The sequence below is a fragment of the Solanum lycopersicum genome, chromosome 4 (assembly GCF_036512215.1).
Source record: "Solanum lycopersicum chromosome 4, SLM_r2.1".
NCBI lineage: Eukaryota > Viridiplantae > Streptophyta > Magnoliopsida > Solanales > Solanaceae > Solanum > Solanum lycopersicum.
In genome coordinates this window covers 67,072,059-67,091,504 of record NC_090803.1, presented here as the reverse complement: position 1 = coordinate 67,091,504, position 19,446 = coordinate 67,072,059, and the positions used below count along the sequence as shown (strand labels likewise).

The window sequence follows — 19,446 nt, the reverse complement described above, 5'->3', positions numbered from 1 at the left end:
GTAGAATAAAATGAGAGTAGAATATATATATCTTACGAATAAAGTATGTACAAATATTATTCTTATTCAAAAGATAAATGAGTTGTTTCAGAGAAAAAACATTTAAATAATTCGAAAAAGTAATGAAAATATAAGAAATAACATATAGTTACAAAAACTGAAAAGATAAAAAAACTACAAAAAATAATATTACAATTATTGATAAGATGAACAAATCAATAAGATAAAACATTATTACCTACTAATATTCTATCTTAATTTGTGTCTTTCATAGTCTTTTATCTAAAAATTATGTTCTCGATAAGTTTATATATATTTATTCATACTCAACTAAATTTAAATTCATACCGTAATATTTATATTTTAAAGTAAAGTACTACTCGAAGCAAGTTTAAACTCAAAAAATTTAACTAAAATAAAAAATATTTATCACTCTATTATAATCCTCGTTCCGTCGATAATTGGCTTTTTTTCATTCCATTCTCTTTATTACATTCACATCTATAACCTCTACTATTGACTTGAAAATGACTTTTTCTTTTATTACTATTATTATTTACTATACTATATTAAATAAATAAATGTCTAGTTCGGAAAGAAATTAATGTAAAATACAGTTGAGTAAATTAAAAAGGAAGACAAAAAGAGAAATTAATAAATGAAAACAATAAAAAAAAAATCTTTAATTACGCAAAAAGTATTTGAAAATTCAAAAGTAGTTCACCAATATCTTGTTCAACTAATAATCACAAGAAATGACATTAACTATAATCTATCTATTTATTATTTCTTTTCTACAAAATGACTATTTTTTAATCTTTTAGCATAATATATATTCTTTCATCTAATGACTTTTTAAGGTAGTTTTATCTTTTACCTTTATCTTTACTTTTAAAATCTTACTCTACAAAACAGATAAATATTTACTTGCATTTAATATTCATATTAAATTACATTAATTTCATATAACTAAATAAGATAAATATATATATTTAAGTAATTTCAGTTTTAAGTGAAATACATGCTCACACGAAAATTCAAGTTTTAAGTATCATTTTTTTATTTTGATATTAACTTTTTAATCAAAAACTATAATCTAAAGAAGATAATGATGATTATAGTTGGTGTGTTGTGTAGATTATCATTATAAATAGTCGTTAACTGACATTGACCAAAGATGGGATCAGTTAAACCAAAATCCTAATGATGGATTAGTGTAAAGTTAATCCATAAGTTAAGATGTTTTTTCCAACACTGAAATCAAAACAAAACAATCGTAACATTAAAGAAAGGTATCTAATTATACTTTAAGAAATTGATGACATTTGTGACTTATAAGATGCAAAATATTATTTATCGTAGGATAGTTGAGATCTCTTTACATATATATCTCGAATTTGAGTTTTATGAACGATTTTTTATTTATTTAGAGTGATATTTTCATAAATAGATTTTACGAACATGTATTTAAATAATATGAATACTGAATATCAAGTGGATCGTAAAAGAATATGTGGTGAGTCCAACTCCCTATTAGTGGACCATTAATGGTCCTTGCCTCCTTGATGCTAAAAAAGCTAAGGATAATTTTGGAGATTACAACCTTATTTTTAATGAAAATGACAAAAATGGTCCTTACATTTAAGGTAAGTGTAAGTTAAATCCTAAAATATATTTTGATTTTTTAAACTTTCGAAGGTTTGAAAAAGAGTCGAATTATAAAAATTTATTATGTACAATTTTATTATTATTTTATCCTAATATCTTAGGATATAATCATTTTTCGCTAAATATATATTCAATTTGTTGTGTTCCTCTTTTAGATATTTTTTATATCGTTATTTTAAAAATCACGATAAATTATTTATTACGAACGTAATATATTATATCATATGATATAATAAGAGAGGAACATATAATTTAATAGTAGCGGTGACACAGTTAGAATCTCAGTATGTAAGAAAATGTTATGACAAAAAGGTTTGAATATATTTTACGCAACACCAAATACGACGAGTCTTTATTGCCTTTTTCAAATATATTTCAAAATGATGTTAATTTTTATTTTATTACTTTAAACTTTATACTATATTAAAATATTTGATATTTTCGAAATAAGAAACATCCTATTTAAAAAGATATCTTACAACTTTCATTAATGTAACATTAATTAAGTACTGACATGAGTTATGATACAGTGGTAAAATTATTTCACCCTTAATAAGATATTTTGAGTTCCAATTCTGAATATGAAAAAAATAATGTAAGAAATTGGAAGAACGAGTTGTTATCTCCTTACATTCATAGAATCTTCTTTGTCGACTAACTTTTGAGGTTGAATTAGGTTAGAAGTTTAATTTTTCCGAGTTGTTGACAGGTGTCGTGTCCTCATTGGGTATGGTTTTCGGACAGGTTACCCGACACATGCGGAGCACATGAGAAGAACCTCCGACCCGTTTTCTTACAACTGACAGCGCATGCCAATCGGTGAATTTATTTTTAAAAAAATATATATTTTTAATATATTTTGCATGTGAGATTCAAATAATTTACATGTTGATGAGATTTATTTAATCAAAATGATTAACCGATAATTCACATATAAAAAAAATACATATTGGTCTTATCGATAACCAATAAACACAAGTTTCGTGAGTTGTAATTTATTGAATACCCAATTTAAAACGTAAAATTTTATAATAAATAAATATATATATTCTTCTACTGTTCGACCTTATTGGTTTGAATTTAAATTTTCAATTGGAGAGATTATATATCTATTGAAGTAAACACATGAATTCGTTAAACGGACTTTTAAAATCTACTATATATATAAGTTTAATTTTAACCATATTTTCCGTCGAAAGTTTGGATGAACCCCGAATCGGAAGTTGGTTCCGGCCTTACTTAAATCATATTGACTTGACACAATTCTTAAAAAAAAATTAATAGAGGTCTCTATATAATTAAAATATTCATTATGACATTTTGAAACGGTAAGAATTACATTTTCCTATAGTTATTTAGTATTAGGAACACAAAGAAAAAATATAATAAATTTTTAAATTTTTAAATTTAGATAAGTAAAATAAAATATGTAATTTTAATACAAAAGTCAAATAATATGAAACAAGTAAGCAGTAAATGAAATATTATACTAACTTATTTTTTTCTCAAAGTAGAAAAAATGCCATCAATTAATAAAATAATTAAAGTCCTGTTGTACATTATAAACACGTAATACATTTGACTTTTTTGTCTATAAGTTTTTAAAATAAAAATGAAAGAGAAAAATGTGATTGACTATAATTATTTTGTGCTTAACTAGTTTATCCTCTCAATTATTTTAAAAACTATTAAGTACGTAATTACTAATTTTAGAAAATAATAAAACAATTATTAAGTTTAGACAGGGACTACTACGTTAAAGATCCAATTAGAATAATCCAACAAAATATAGGGGAAAAAAATCATCAAATAGATTATGCTGTCTCTTTTTCCCTACATCTAAGTTTAGTGTAAAAGCATAATCTATTTCAGAAATAATTATTTTTAGGTAACACAATAAAGTAACTTGTCTTTTTGTCACCAAATAGATGAGGCTAATTGATTGTAACAATTAGTCAATTAAAAGTAGTTAAGAGAATTGATATTAGAACATGCTTCAACTGAAACGATTAGTTAGTTTTTGAGGTGAGAATTTTCGAAAAGTCATATAAAAGGACAACGTTATATTTTCTCAGTTAATTGAAGGATCGATAAACGTAGTAGGTGAGTCCAACATTAGGTAAATCAAGATTATTAATGAGTATAGTTGTGCTTCCATGTTAAGAAAAAGAATCTTGGACATAAAATAACCTAAACGCTAGTTTATAAGATAAAAATTGTCGTAAATCACATAAAATAGCAATCGTTCATTCCCTTAATTAATGTGAAACTAACAAATCAAGACATATACACAAGGTCATAGTACAAGACGACGGTCTATTAACTTTGAGAAAATAAGAATAATTGAGATCCTGCTTGTAAAATTACACTGACTTTATAAGAATTATCGTTGTTGTTGTAAGGTATCAAAGTATAACTAAACCTATCTATAACAATCATTTGCTAAACGAACATTTCACTAATAACAATGAAGATTTCTTTGGAATCGTTTTTATAACAATATTTTACTCTAACAACCAAAGTATCTGAAAAAAACAACGTTGAAATTAATAAAGGGAAGGACCAAGTAAAAAATAATGGATATGTGGGGTTCAAACCCTACAAAAGATTCCTCCTTTATTCTACCTTCTCCTCCATTATTCACAAACACAACTCAAATAATAAAAAACTTTCAATATTTAGTTTTAGCTTTGATTGTTCCTTCAAGATTTTAATTAGGTTTAGTGATACTTTCAGGTCCCATTCACCTTATATAGCAAACTACAATGGAAATTGACTAAAAAATTCTAAGGGGAAAATGAAGCTTACTTTGAAAGCATAAATTTCATAATTAAAACTTCACAAACTTACTTTAAAGTTGAGAAACAAAAGAGGGCAAGTCACATTTAGGTACCAACAATAGAAGACAAAGTTTCCACACACAAATATGCAACTTTTTACTTGTATAAAAATGGGTGGTGGGACCTTAGGCACATGGAGAAAAGTTCCAATCATTATACTTAACACAAATGTAACCTCCTAAACCTTCTCATTCTTCTTTAGTCCTTCTCACTTGTTGCTCTGTAAAATCATCATCAAAAGAAAAACACTATGTTCCCAAGAGAACAATAACCCCACCACAAACCTTTTTCATAATGTTTTATTGTACACCTACAAGTTGATTTCATCAACAAGGAGGTTTACATAGTAACAATAACAAGAGGTTATCATGAAACTCAAAATCCTAAGCAAATCATCTTTGCACAAGATCTAAGATTTAGACATAAAAACTTAAATTCCCTTCATTTTCTTTACTATATCAGGCCCCCACATTTGTTCCCTACAAAGGGAAAAGTCACCTCTAGCTTTCCATAAATGAAAGCAACAAGACATTTGTATTGTAGTTGCTATCTGTTCCATGCTTGACTTTACAAGCAACCACAATTAAAACTGTAGGGACCAAAACACACACAATAACATAGTTATGCACTAAACTGTACTTATTGGAATCACTTCAACTTGTATTACAAAAATTCCTCAGAACTCTTAAGATACAAAGAACATTTTCTGTTTTCTGGTTCTTTTAGCTCATAGACAAACCATCTTTTGTCTATCCAAGTAGACTCCAAACATGCTTATGATATTATAGGAAGATAAATCAATACTCAGCATGATCGTTGTGTAAGTCTCATCATTGATCATCAACAAGGCTAGAACGAAATGTTAAAATGATCAACTACAACAAAACATTCTGATAAATACTTCATTTACACAGCAATATTACTAATCAGCATAGATTTTCAGAACAAATGTGTTTCAGTTGCACCACAAATTAATAACAAAAATAGACATCAGAGTACACTGGGCAGAATAGGTTTTTCCTTTCTTTTCCCCTGTTTCCGCTCCTATCCAAAAAACGAGCTTAACTAGGTACAAGCTCGGATAAACACCTGTCTTTTCAGTCAATGATCTATGTCAATACGGGTTACAAGTTACGCAAATGGATTACACTTGCTAAATTTCAGAATGTTGAATGGAGTTAATGACGAAAATTAATAACTTGTGAAAGTGCAACTAATTAGCCAATGGAGAATAAAGATACATTCCATAATATAGAGAGTGCCTTACATTTTGACCAGGAAAGCCGTACTCTTACGATTTCCTCGGCCTTCCCCTTTTACCTGTCGATACTTTCGCTTCAGGTGGGGAGCTTTTGTTTGCTGCTGGAGCCCGACCCCTTCCTCGACCAGCGCCCTTTTTAGCAGCTATAGCTTTGCCAGCAGCCTTTCCTCGACCCCTGCCGGAAGACTTGGCCCGCCCATTCGATTGTTCCTCATAGTCATCACTTTCATCATCACTATTTTCCTCTTCCTCATCTTCAGATTCAGATGCATCTTTTGACTTCTTCCGTTTATTTGACTTTGCAGGCGCCTTAGCAGATGCCTTTTTGGTAGTCTTTTTAGAAGCTGGAGATTCACTCACAGGTTCTGCCCCCACTGCAGCAAAGAACAATTTGGAACTATAGTAAAAAAGGTAAATGATTGTAAAATAAATAGGGCTGCATGCCAACTATCTCCTCAGTTCAACAAGAGAAGTATAACCTTTCACCTGTCATGTCTGTGTACAAGGATTTCGATAAAACAAATCGGAAAAATTTGACACAAATTGTTATATTATTTTTTTGACAACACAATTTGTTATATTATTCCAATTTTAAGATTTGTCTTTTAAGAGAAATTAAGACTGTTTTGACACTAGAGAATTTGCAAATCTCAATACTTATCCTCCACCAAAATAATATGTCTCTGACCACAATAAAAAAGAAAAATCCTAATAAACAACCAAACATAAGAAACAATAACTAAGTGATTAATCCAAACTAGTTGGTATTAACACTAAGATTACTATTCTTTCATGCAATTAGTTATTAGGCAAGTTAACACTGATTTTGCTAAATTGTAAAATCTTTTTTAAAAAAACCAAACACATGTGATTTCAAGTCTAGCTCATTATTTTCAATTATCATTTTAAATGAAATTCAAGCATATTGTTGCACCTTCAAACTATCATATAGTTGTGCCTGCAGATGATACATCTCGAAGTCTGTAAGACATGGCAAAAGTGTCTCAAGCAAAATTCTCTGTGTATCCTCTATGTTCAATGATATCAACATCTATGGCATTCATCTCGAGGACATGTGGGCTTTGCAGACCTATATTCACCCCAATACAACATTACTAGTCTCACAACCGTTCTATAAAACTTGACTGTAGCTTGTTAGATGACTTCTATCACATAGCAGTCCCAGCACAGTCCTTTAATTTATCCTAATTGTTATATTGCATCTATCACTATATATTCCTAGAAGCCTAAATGTACATATTTGAAGTCTGTACTAGGCACCACAAAAACTAATCTAGTTTCACTTCACTTTCACCTAATCATGATATTCTCCTATACTTAGCAACAAATTTTTGTCCTGCGCATTAAATCTTCATATATCAAGCTATTGTCCTTGAAATTGAACATATATATATATAAATTGTCTGAATGTAGATGTCATATGGACTCTTTGACATATTATTATTTGCAAATAGCATATACAATCAAACCTTATCCTGCATTGTATCGAAAACAGATAAGGACTCAAGGACAAAGTAGATGAATTGAACATCATTAACAGACTCCTTGTTCTTTCATCTCCCAAGGAATTAGCAATTCAATGGCTACTTAAGTCAACTGCCCTTGAAGCAAATTCAGAGGAAAACCAGTATATTTTCCAAATGAAATAGTACAATTAGCTAAAACTTATGAAGATAGATGAAGCTTAGACCTATACCTTCCTCAGAAGCCTTGCCATCATATACATCAAGCTGTCAGGTAAAACGGGAGAAATTAGATAACTTACACGAGCAAATTAATACAAATAAAGAAAAATTGAAACTGATGTATGTATCAGCACCCCCAGACACACACCAACACCCATCCACAAACAAATATTACACTCAACCAAAAACCTGTACATATAAACTGAAAAAATCATATTCTAATTCACAAGCAACACTACCTTGTAACCATAACATTACCTGCTCAAGTCGATCCTCAACATTTGTCCTATCAATAACAACCATGGAGTGGGCAAATCCACAAGCAACACTACACAAAAAGGAACGCACTAGGATTCAGACTCTGATGTAAAGTTCCATCTTCCAAAATTTCTTTTTTAAACAGAAATACACTAACCTGATAACATGCATGCCATCTAAAATGTCCACCTTCTTAGGAACTGCAGAAGATCTTTAGAAAAATAGACAAAATAAATGAGCAAAACGCACACAAGTCACCAAAAAGAAAAGTAAAACACAAGATATGAATCAAACCTACTTCTGTCCATGTGGTCCATAACCCAGCTCCCCACACTGTGCAAGGCCCCAACTTATGCAAGAGGAATCAGCACCAACAAAGTGGTGCATATAGCCAGAATCCATACATCGGAGGTTCCACCCACTAGAAATACATATTATCAGTCCTATAGACTTAGCGACAAAAGAAAAAAAATATTGTGCTTCTGAAATGAGAATATCCAGTTTAAAACAATCCAAGCCAATGATTATGGGGGCAGAAACAACAATACATTATTACCATGTGATTGATTTTAAATAACATTCCAACATGAAATATTGAATCTCATAATTAAATACAAGAGTAGAGACTCTCTGCTAGGACTTTGCAATGAAATCACTCCATCACCCCTAGTCACGAGACACAAGGAAAAGAAAATTGAACTCTTCATAGATGTTATTGCAGATGGTTCTAACCAGAAATTATGGATAAATAATAATTCAACCAAAAATGTGGAATTTATCACACATGCAACTCATGTTGTATCTACACTAATACTATATGACCAAAATAAAAAATTGGAGATGCAAATGCTGTTAACATCATAACCTCAAATCCAGAAGAGGTTTGGGATACATCGAATCATCTCCTGTGCTCTTAATTTTTCCCCACATGTAAAGCTGCCCTCCTCCTGCACAAGAATATTTTATTAGAAGTGCCAAGTCATTTGCAATTAGTAGAACGTGACCTCATCATATCTTCAGATTACTTGCAGGCTTGCAGCGCAAATTTCAAACATAAATTTTACTTCAACAACAACTATATGTCTCAGCCCCAACCAAGTTGAGGTCAGCTATATGAATAATTATCTCCATTTAAGTTCAAACTGATGTCATCATCATACCATATAAAAATAAAATGAAAAATAAATTAATTACATACAAAATAATAGTTAATAATAATAATAATATTTAAATACTATTTACTACAATTATACAACAAAATACCCAGTGTAGTCCCAAAAAGGGGATTCGGGGAAGATAGTATGCAAACATTACCTCTACCTCAAAGGTAGAAAGGCTGTTTCTATTTAGCATCATGTTTTTTTTATTTGGACATTTTCTTTTTTTTCATCACCATTCACCAATGATTACTCAAACTCTAAACTCCACCTATGTAAGCTTTGCAAAACATATCCAATACCAAATCCGCAATAAAGACAGACTATCATGAGTTACTAATGTGAAAATACTCGAACTACTTGATTTTTCAAAATTTTGAAATTAATCGAACTCGTTAAGCATTAACATGGATTAGATTAGCGTTTACCTATTTTCACAAGTAATCCATACTAAACCATATATAACCGCACATTAATTTTACATATTTTTTACATATAAGTGTCAGCTTGCTAGATGTTCACACTCCTCAAAGCAATAACTAAATGAGCAAACACTATATATACAATCATAGTTGGTCAGAACATAGATTTAATAAAGGCAATTCACTCATTTGAATACTCATTCAACTTATACTTTAAGCAGTTTGGACAACTTGCGGAAAGATTTTTTTGGAAACAAAAAGTTGTGTAAAATGAGTGCAGCTAATAGAGATATCAAATATGATGTCATCTCATGTGAATACACAGTAACTTATAAGTGCACTGGATAAGATTTCAAGAATGATATCAAAACAGAATGGAGAGAAAACAAGACGAATCATACCGGCAGTACATGATGAGCTGGCAGAACCTGCTGAAACTATTGCATCTGGAGGCAAGACATTCTGCCGTGTAAAAACATCAACTCGTCGAGGAGCAAACTCGTCCTTCTGTTCTCGATGACCAAGCCTGTAATCCAAAAAAATCAAACATTTCATGTTTATTATAATAAGGGCCCAAAAAGAGTATGGAAAGCCAAGGCGGTTCAACAGACGTCCATTAACATAGATCTGAATATGCAAATATGAAATAGGATGTACGAACCTCCCGTAACCGCCAAATCCCCACCTAAGATTTGATTGTCAAAACAGAGAAAGAACAAATTAGCTTCTGTACACAGGGTAAAATCCATACAAAAGAGCTAAGGTGGAACTTACGTGTAAACATATCCACTCTTATCCACTGCAACTGAAATCCAGAAAAAAAGAAGGTAAATGCACTAGACATATCTGAAAGATGACAATATACAAATTTATTAAAATGAAGTTGAGATGAACCTGTGTGGTTTGTTCCACAAGCGACTTTGACAACAGTCTCTCCAGAAAAGGCAGCTATAGGTCTAGGTCTGGGTTGAGCTTCATAAGCTAGCCTTACAGAGCTATCTTTGGTATTATACTGCATGTTACAGGGCATCCTCAAATCATTCAAACAAGGCAACAACTCCCAGTTCAAATTTAAAGATAACACTGTGTGAATGCCTTCATGACAACAAGTTCCAAATTTATACATCAAGGGTATTGTCATGGAAGGGCAAAATAGTTACTATCGTCTTCCCAATTTGGTGCATTTACATTTAGGTTTCCACACTTAATTTTGGAGAAATACTAGACCAGATATCATCAGGAAACAAAAGAGTAATATGAAGTATAAAAGCACTCCACTATGAAGGAGAACAAAACAACGTTTCTTTTAGGAATAGGAAAATACTGATTATTTTGTGGAAATTGTGCTATCCACAACGCTTATCAAGTACATGCTTCAGATTGGCAAGAAGCATAAGTAAATAGAAATTGGAAAAGCAAGGAAACAAGAAATGGAAAAGGCAGAAACATGACTATATTAAGGTCGTTTGATACAGCAATTAGCACCCGACATCAGCATGTATAGATCATGTCATGCAATACATTCCAAAAGATCAATAGTAAAAAATAAATGAAGTTCTGCAAATATCCTCCAATGATGCTGCACAGTCACACGAAAGAGGCGTTTGTATCCCTAAATATTTTGCCTGTTTAGTGCACCAATATCTCCAGAACTTTATGTTCATAAAGCGCAAGCTCTTTTTAATGGAACACCTTACTTCATAAAATATAAAACTTCATGTGCCTAAAGCAGGAAGAAATCAAAGCTGAGGGAGAAATATAGAAGTCAGTATTCAGAGGTAGGATCTCATTTGATAAAAATTTCCACTCTCTATTAGCAAAAAGAACAAGTGCATACTGTTGCAATGGACAAAAAGGCATTGAACAGAATACAAGATAGATGGGAGACGATAACAACTATACTCATCCAATTGCCTGCTAATTGTGATTTCAATTTATGTAGAAGTATCACAAAAGCTGAATCACTATCAATCAAATTGAACAGATGATCTTGTCATGACATATTGTTGCCGATAGGTAATATTGCAATTTGAGATTGTTAATTTGTTATACAGCATGTAGAGGTCTAGAACTTCCGATAAATAACAATAAAATATTGGAAGTCTTTGTCCATGTCACAGAAGATAAACTAAAAACTTTTTCATGAAGTGTACCTCGTTGTCAGTAGCATGACCAAGCTGACCATACTGAGGCAAACCAGCAGTTCTAGAAGACACGAATAGCATGAAAATCAGAGTGCAAGAAAAGTTAGAGATGAAAATGCCACTACCAAAATCTTTTATTTGTACACAGCATTATCAATGTAATAGAAAGTAAAAACTTTACAAACCATACAATATAGAAGCTCCTTCAACTGAGGTTAGCCACACAGTAAAGTCAGCCCCACAAGCTACAGAGTTGACTTCAGTGACGGCACACCGGACTGGAGATAATTCAGTTTCTGCAACAATACAAAAAAGAGATGATCTTAGTTTGTTTTATAAATGAAAGAAAAAATAAGCCAAGACAGAAGAAATTAGTGAACTAATATTTCTAGGAAAAAAAGACAACGTTGCTTAAAGCAAATTCTTGGTTCCATCCTAAACTAGCTCATATTTTTTTAACTTGGATCCTACACTAGCTTACATAATAATAAATTTATTGTTCTTCCCTACACTAGATTAGCTTTGTTAAAGGTTTGTTTAAAGCATGCTTAAACCTAGAAACTTGGTGAAAACCAGGTTGTGCCCTTAGCCTCACTTAGTTGGTACTTTCGTGTAGGCGTCAAGATGCAAAAGCGTGTGTTAATGACAGATATGTTTAAGTATCCAATACATGTGCATCTAGGTTTTTGGTAACTTTGTATAAATATGATGAATCCACACACTTGTTACTCCCGTTTTGACATGAGTTATAAAACAAATGAAGGACCCATTTGACCTAGGTCATATCTGAAGATAAATGCATGATCAAAGAGGGAGATGAAATAATGTGCATGCAACTGAGACAACAACAATTTGAATACTAACAGAAGGTCTTCTCTTTTGATGCAAGTGAGTCAGAAACAGAGAAGGTAAGGAGCAACAGAGGATAACAAAGGAGCTCACCATTTTTTACAGAGCCTATACCGAGCTGCCCATGTTTATTCCAACCAAAAGCAAAGGACTGTCCGTCATCTGTAACTACCACTGTGTGGTTCTTTCCAGCTGCAGCTCTAATAATTTTATACCTGGAACAAAAAAGTTTTAAGTGATGCCAGAGATAAGTACTTGATAGACATAATTGCTTCAGGAGACATGGGCTAACCATTCAGGAAATATAAGAAGGACATTGAAAGAATTTCTTACTTCTAGACACAAAATCTCAGTTCTGAGTTAAAAAAACAAACATTACTGTCCATCAGAATATTCACCATTATAACATTATTTTCTTTCCATCTCATTTTTTACATGTACCCTAGAAGTATGCATTGCCCCAAGGCTTTGCTCAAGTGATAAGAGCGCAATGACAAAATAAAATAAAAAGGTAAATTCTTTTTCTTAAAAAAAAAAAGAGAGTAGAAAGATGGGATCTTGTCTCAATGTTTTCAAGAAAAAGAGAAGAATCAAACAACTATAAGAAGAAAAAAGAGGGTGAATTTAGGATTTTAAGAAGTGGATACGGCATATCTATGCACCCTTCACTCCTTCGTGGTATGGATTTGAACTTAATACATATTTTGAAACTTTTACTACAATATCTGTCACTGATAGAGGAACAAAACCAAGAAAAAACTTACTTAGATAGTTCTGAAACAACCGTTGGTCTATCACGTGTAATTTTATCTCCATGACCAAGCTGCCCTTTCTGCAAAGTCACAACACACTTCAGATTCCCTACATCGAGAAAACAACACAAAAAGGCACAAAAGAAAATAAAAACGAACACAGACAACACACTTGCCTCATTCCTTCCCCATGTATAACAACGACCTTCAGTATCTAGCGCTACACAGTGACAAGAAGCTGCATTTCCACCAAGAATGAAAGTAAGCAATCAAAAAGGGAAGTCTTCAATCACATTATGGAAGCGTTTAGCCTTGAAAATTGTCAGTATTTGAAAAAACAAAAGAGTAGTTTTTGGAGTTGTGTTTAACCATGAACACAAAATGGAGTTGTTTTTTTTACTTATTTAAGTATTTTGAAGTGAAAACAACTTTTCCGTGTTCTTCAAATTCCGGAATTTTATGGCCAAACGTTAAGTCATGGCCAAAATCCCCCATAATCTCACAATAAAGATGATAACTTTAAATTGGGTTCCGCTATACGAATCCTCAACATACATTTCACAACATTTTTGAGCACTAAACAAAATCAACTAAGTATACAACTAAGAAAAAATAATCTGAAAAAAAACAATCAGAACAGAGTATACCGCAGCCAGCAGCAACAAAACAAATGTCGACACCAACAAGCGGACGAAGCCTCGTCGGCGACACCAAATTCCCCTCCGTCAAACCTTTCCGGCGACCAACAGAATCCCAACAAGTACTTCCACAAAACAACAACTCCCCACCTTTCACCACCACCACTTCCGACATCTCCGGCGAACTCAACGGTCAAAAAATTCAAAAAAAAAGTTTTTAAAAATCAGATCTTGCTAAACCTCAACGTCAGTACCACAAAACCCACAAAAATTAGTAAAAAAAACAGAGATTTGTAAGTAATCGGCGGCAAAAGAAGTTTTAGAAGGAAAACATCTGAAACCCTACAACAGCATTGAGAGTTATTAAAAAGAAGATTTGTTTTGTGTATTCCGAGAATGTGAGCTTTTTATTGGTTTAATAAATTAAAAGATATAAAATTACGTGAGTTCAAAATATAAATACCAATTGGTGGAATGGATAATTACTACTACTACTGGCTTTTTTCTTCTTTTTATTCTTTTTACTTATATTATTCGTTTGGTTATAGATTTTGAAACAAAATTTAAATAATTATATTTTAAAAATTTACTGAAATTTTATAATGTTAGAGATTTATAGAATTGTGTGTAGTAGGGTTTAAGGTTCCCGCGGGTTTAGTCTGTTAAAGAATAAAGAATTTCGAGGTATTCTTTATTTGAAAAGAAGGTATATGCTTTTATTTTGTACTCTTTGGTCATTATCCATATTCTTTTTTTCTTTTTTCTTCTTTTTTTGGAATTATCTCTTGGACTTTTTTTTTTTGTTTATTAGAACTTAAAATTATTATGAGACTGTTTTCATGTGATTAACAACTAAGTAGAGGTTTTTCAATTGGTTGTTGAAAAAATAAACATAATATCTAAGTATTCCTTATCTAAAATAATTTCGAGTTCATATGTGTATAAGTCATAGATTCGACTCGTGGGTGATGCAACTCTTGTTGCAAGATGCTTTGGGCAACTATCTGCTTTTCTGCAACTTTGACTACTTTAATTTTTTCTTTTTTTTATTGAAGATGAGGGAAACAAGACAGTGTGTGATCTCTTTGTCTGGTTGTGCTAGTCCCATTGAACCAATAATACGGTGAAGTGGCCCAAATTCATAGAACTACTACTTTTTATGAGTTATAGTCCACACTAAGCTCCCTGATCGGAGTTTCGGATCAGAAGGGTCTATTGTATATGGTATGCAGATGGATTTTATACTATGCAAGTGCAAATTAACAGCCAGGCAAAAGGGCTTAAAGTTCCCTTAGAAGTAGAGAACAGTATCGGAGAAAACATTGGCACCACAAAGTTTGACTCCAATTTATTGATACAGTCATTTCCAAAGAACAAAATAATGATTCACTACATATAGTATAAATTGTAGCCAGACACACATAAGAAACTTATATAAATATAATACTATATGAAAGCTTAGTTTCTCACTGTTTGTGCGTAGCATGTAAGACCGATAATTGAAGTAATAAACTTTTAGGCTTCATGTAGAGATAATCTTCACCTCCTCAAAGGCTTTAATGTTCGCCCACTAGGCGGATGCAGGTGTTGCTGAAGCCGCAGATGCTTTACCAACAGATAATTGTTGCATTTGACTAGGCTGTTGACGCTGCATCTGGAACATATTATGCTTCACTGGCGTCTGTTGTGTCATGTTATTAGGCAACCGTCCTTCCTCCCTATGTTCCCCAGCAGCAAGCTTTAGACGTTGGACTTCTGCAGTTAATGCCTCATGCAGAGCTGCAGCGGAAAGCTAAAATTATGAATATCCATATTTATGGGCAGGTGCATCAGATGTTCACATAGTATCAGCATATCTATATGTCTTGAATGTAGAGTATAAAATGCGATTTGGACCTTGTCCCTTGTCAAATCCAAAAGACTAGAACAGTATAACTTGTCCTTCCTTCAGATTAATATAAATGTATCCTGAGATAATCAAACAAACACAGGCAAACTTGCTTTTTGGAAAATATAATGTTTTTCAAATACCTACTTAAGACTTCATGACCAGAACTGGGGAAAACAATAAAATGGGCACTGTTATAGAGAGAACTTAGTAACAAAGACGAACACAAACAGGTCCTGCTGGAAAATCTTACTTCTTGACTATCTGTGACACGGCATTTGGTAATATTGAAGTTCGGGTGTTTTTCAGTAGGAGATGTTGATGTTGTGGAACTGTTTAAGAAAATCATGCCTCCTGAGTAGGCCAGCTAGTTACTGGTTAGAATCAAATATTATTACTGAAACAGGTACATCAAATATTTTGGTTATCTGGCTCGGGTTTTTCAGTGCTCAGTGAGGGATATTGAAATTTTCACATTGCTTACATTTTGAAAATTTCCAACCAACCAAACAAAAGTAATCAAAGAGATATTGATTGTGCATCATTTTCACATATCATTGAGTTATTATTGTGAACTTGGGTCCCTAATTATTTTTCCATTTATCTCATCGGCTTCCCTGACACGAACAGTATGTTTCCTATTTGGCTTCCTTCAGAGTATTCTTCGCCTATCTTCACAGATCCAAAATGGATTTCTACCATCTCTCTCCCTGTCTTCCTTCCAGCAGGCCATAGTCCTTCTCCCCCTATTTTCCCCTTCCAAAGTCTCTATATGCCATTGTAAACTAATTTATTCTTCTCTTTTTGCACCTCACATAAAAGTACTTCACGAAACTGATCTACTTAATTATGAGTTCACGGGAACCATTAAAATTCCCTTCCTCCCAAATTCTTCAAACGATAGCAACAAATTCAATATTTAGAAGGCTAGAACCATGAAGCTCAAATCAGGCCAAGTTCCAAGCTTTTCTTTTTATAAAACTTAAATTTGCAAACTTCTCTTTCTGTAAACTAATTATCCAGCTGTATTCAGTAAACACCCAATTATTTCCAAACTTCTCCAAGTTTGATGAATTTAATTTTAAGAGGTAAAAAAAAATACATTAGAGTATATTCTAATTTAAAACGATTATACTATGGAACATATCTTATTTCATTCTAGATACCTTTTTGCAACACACTAGGGACTTGGAAAACGAAAGAAAAAAGAAATTGGAACGGTAATACCATCTCTAAGCTGTGCCTGTTGCTCCATGGCTTGGATGCGGAATTTCAGCTCACTGTTCAGGCTTGAAATCTCAACAAAATTTTTCTGTAACAAGAATGAAAATCCAGTAAACAAACCGAAGTTCATAAAAGAAGTATTGAAGGTACACCACAATATTTTCTACAGGCACCTGCAGGATTGTAACTTGTGTGGATAAGGTAGTTGTTTCTGTCTGTAGCTTTTGAACCTTGTGTTCCAATTCTGAGATGTAACGTGTTTTACGCTCCTTGGATCGAGCAGCAGACAGACGATTAGCCAGTATCCTGAGGAAAGAAACTATCAGGTACACTTGTATATGTAGCACCCTCCTTATATATATTTTTTCAATTTTTCATGGATAACACAAGTTTATGCTTCTTAATGGGATACAAATATAAACTAGAATACATTAGCATCTATTTCCATACCTTTTAGCACGCTTGGGATCTAAAACTGCAATCTCAGCAAGTCTTTCATCTGCCATAATCTTCTTCATCTCAGCTTCACTAAATTCAGAATTTCCGAAGTCAAGATTGTGCTTGCTCGAACTTTCATTTCCTGAATTACTTGGTGAAAGCTGACCGGAACGCATCATCAGAGAAGTTGGTACATTTGGTGACTCATCGCCATAGTGAAAATTTCCAATAGCACTATCCATGGAAAGACTCCTAAAGTGACGTGCAGCAGGAGCAATATTCGCATCAGCGCTCCTCTTGGTTCCTTCCCTTAAATTTGTTGGTTGGATACTAACAGTATTCCCTTTCATAACACTTTCTGCTTCATTATTGCTGCTCTCAGAACCGCTTACCTTTGTCCCACTGACAATGCTATCCTTATCTCTGTCCTCCGTGCCAGAACCGTTCAATGTCTCTATATTTTCCAAATTCATGTAGGAAAACAACAACTCATCTGTAACCTCTCCCTTTGATTTCCTCTCATCAATCTTTCCATTGCTATCCCCAAGACTCACTGCTCTCCCTAAAACCTTCTGACCACTTATAGGCATCAACTGAGGTGAAGACTGAATCATAGCCGAGAATCCCAATGGAACATCACTATTAGATCGACGATGCCCCTTCCGAGGAGGAAGACCATCCCTCGTAAACGAAGACACAACTCCTACACCTTGAGAATTCACATCTACTTCCTCCATGGATATATCCTTCAAGATAGAATGACCCGACACCATCCCCGGCTCACTAGGAGGAAAAGGACTCAATGGGGGCAAACAACTATTCGAGAAAATACTCGATTGAGATAAAGACCTCACATGAGATACAGCTCCAACACCAAAATTCTGACTACTCATAGGTGGCTTAGAATTAGACTGAGCCATCAAAAATCAACAAATAAAACCCGCAAAAGATTCAATTTTTCCGACACCCCAAATGCTATTTCTTCGTAATAATCAAAGAACTTCAGCAATTCTCATTAAATAAATCAAAATTTCAGCTCCCAGCAAAACCCTAAATAGAAAAACTCCTTAAACCCACCCAAAAAAAAACTGTTTCAACCCAATCCAATTCAAACAAACACAAAAACCCAAACAACAGATGAATGAAAAACAAGATTGAGAAAAACAGAGCAAGGAAGAAAACGGAGTACCTGAAAGTTTATAGTCAAAATTTAAAGGAGCTACAGTTGAATATGATGAGAGACAAACGTGCAAACATTGATGAAAGTGAAGTTGTGGGGGGTGGGGTTATAGGGGAAAAAAATGGGATTTTGGAGAGAAGGTGAATTTCCCGCTGAAAATGGCGGTGATTACGGTTGAATTTGTAAGAGAAAATGAAAATAACTTGTACTGATATGAAAGAGAAGAGTAGAGAAGAAGTGAAAGAGACAAAAACTTTGTCTTTGCACACAACAAACTATATTTTATAAGTGTGATTTGGAAAAAAAATAAAATATAAAAATAAAATTATTGAGATGGTTCAAAATAAGTAATTTTTTCAAAATTTAAAAGGATGATTAAATTTTTTTCTATTTTTATCTTTTTTTAGTGATATTTTTAATTACTTTATAGTAATATTTAAAAGAAGAATTTAAGAATGCTTTAAAAGGTAATTATGAAAAATATTATTCAATTGTGTCTTTAACTATCTTTTTAAAGATTTATGTCATTTCACATTCACTTTATATAAATAAGAGAAAATAATATTTACTTCCTCTTCCGTTTTAAAAAATAATAAAATAGCATAACTTAATATGAAATCTTAATACTCCTCTCATTTTTATTTATATGTTTAGATTTTACCGTTGTTTAAGAAATTAGATAAATTTATTATTATTATCTTTATTTAATTTCTCTTAAAGTCAAATCGTCAATTGATCATGAATTAATTCATTTTAATTAATCAATTAGGTTAATGGATATGAAATATTTATTAAATTTTTCTATATTGATCGTTTATATATTCTTAAAGTTAATAACTTTCGAGGATAAAATACGAAGTATAGTATATTTTATACATGATTTTGTAAAATGACAAATATTAAGGTGACATATAAATGAAAACGGAAGGAATACTCTTTTATAGTCCTTAATTGTATTTATGTCGATATGTTGAAATACTATTTAATCTTGTAATCCTTAAAATACTACAAAAGGCTTAAA

General features: G+C 32.3%; 2 protein-coding genes and 1 long non-coding RNA gene across 4 annotated transcripts; 1 reads left to right on the top strand and 2 right to left on the bottom strand.

Moving 5' to 3' along the window:
* Positions 1-5,413: 5,413 nt before the first annotated feature.
* LOC101256481 (uncharacterized) lies at positions 5,414-14,275 on the bottom strand. Of its 2 annotated transcripts, XM_004238288.5 has the most exons (16): positions 13,705-14,275; positions 13,234-13,295; positions 13,070-13,137; positions 12,399-12,520; positions 11,647-11,752; positions 11,466-11,517; positions 10,207-10,324; positions 10,087-10,117; positions 9,974-9,997; positions 9,714-9,838; positions 8,599-8,680; positions 8,032-8,154; positions 7,891-7,944; positions 7,734-7,803; positions 7,487-7,520; positions 5,414-6,143 (listed from the first exon to the last, which is right to left on the bottom strand). In XM_004238288.5, the coding sequence occupies exons 1-16, from the start codon at positions 13,868-13,870 to the stop codon at positions 5,800-5,802; spliced, it is 1,581 nt and encodes a 526-aa protein (XP_004238336.2). In that variant the 5' UTR covers positions 13,871-14,275; the 3' UTR covers positions 5,414-5,799. The 2 variants fall into 2 exon arrangements, with proteins under 2 accessions (XP_004238336.2, XP_069153564.1); XM_069297463.1 differs by having other exon boundaries at positions 13,070-13,295.
* LOC104647201 (uncharacterized) lies at positions 6,043-7,176 on the top strand. Its single transcript, XR_741311.4, has 2 exons — positions 6,043-6,180; positions 6,734-7,176. It is a non-coding gene; the product is annotated as an uncharacterized lncRNA (long non-coding RNA).
* Positions 14,276-15,007: 732 nt separating the features above from the next.
* On the bottom strand, positions 15,008-18,667 carry vsf-1 (transcription factor VSF-1). The gene is given in 4 exon segments (NM_001247619.2): positions 15,008-15,474; positions 16,811-16,895; positions 16,981-17,113; positions 17,258-18,667. Coding segments are annotated over 4 exon segments (1,335 nt in total). The 5' UTR covers positions 18,166-18,667; the 3' UTR covers positions 15,008-15,265.
* Positions 18,668-19,446: the final 779 nt, after the last annotated feature.

Bases quoted from the DNA above. Each gene is read 5' to 3' on its own strand.
- LOC101256481 (XM_069297463.1), bottom strand. From the start codon at position 13,870: ATGTCGGAAGTGGTGGTGGTGAAAGGTGGGGAGTTGTTGTTTTGTGGA. The intron at 10,118-10,206 runs GTTCATCTCAAC...TCTGGATTTCAG, and splicing joins TTGTGGAACAAACCACACAG to TTGCAGTGGATAAGAGTGGA. The intron at 7,804-7,890 runs GTTAGTGTATTT...CTTTTTGTGTAG, and splicing joins GATGGCATGCATGTTATCAG to TGTTGCTTGTGGATTTGCCC.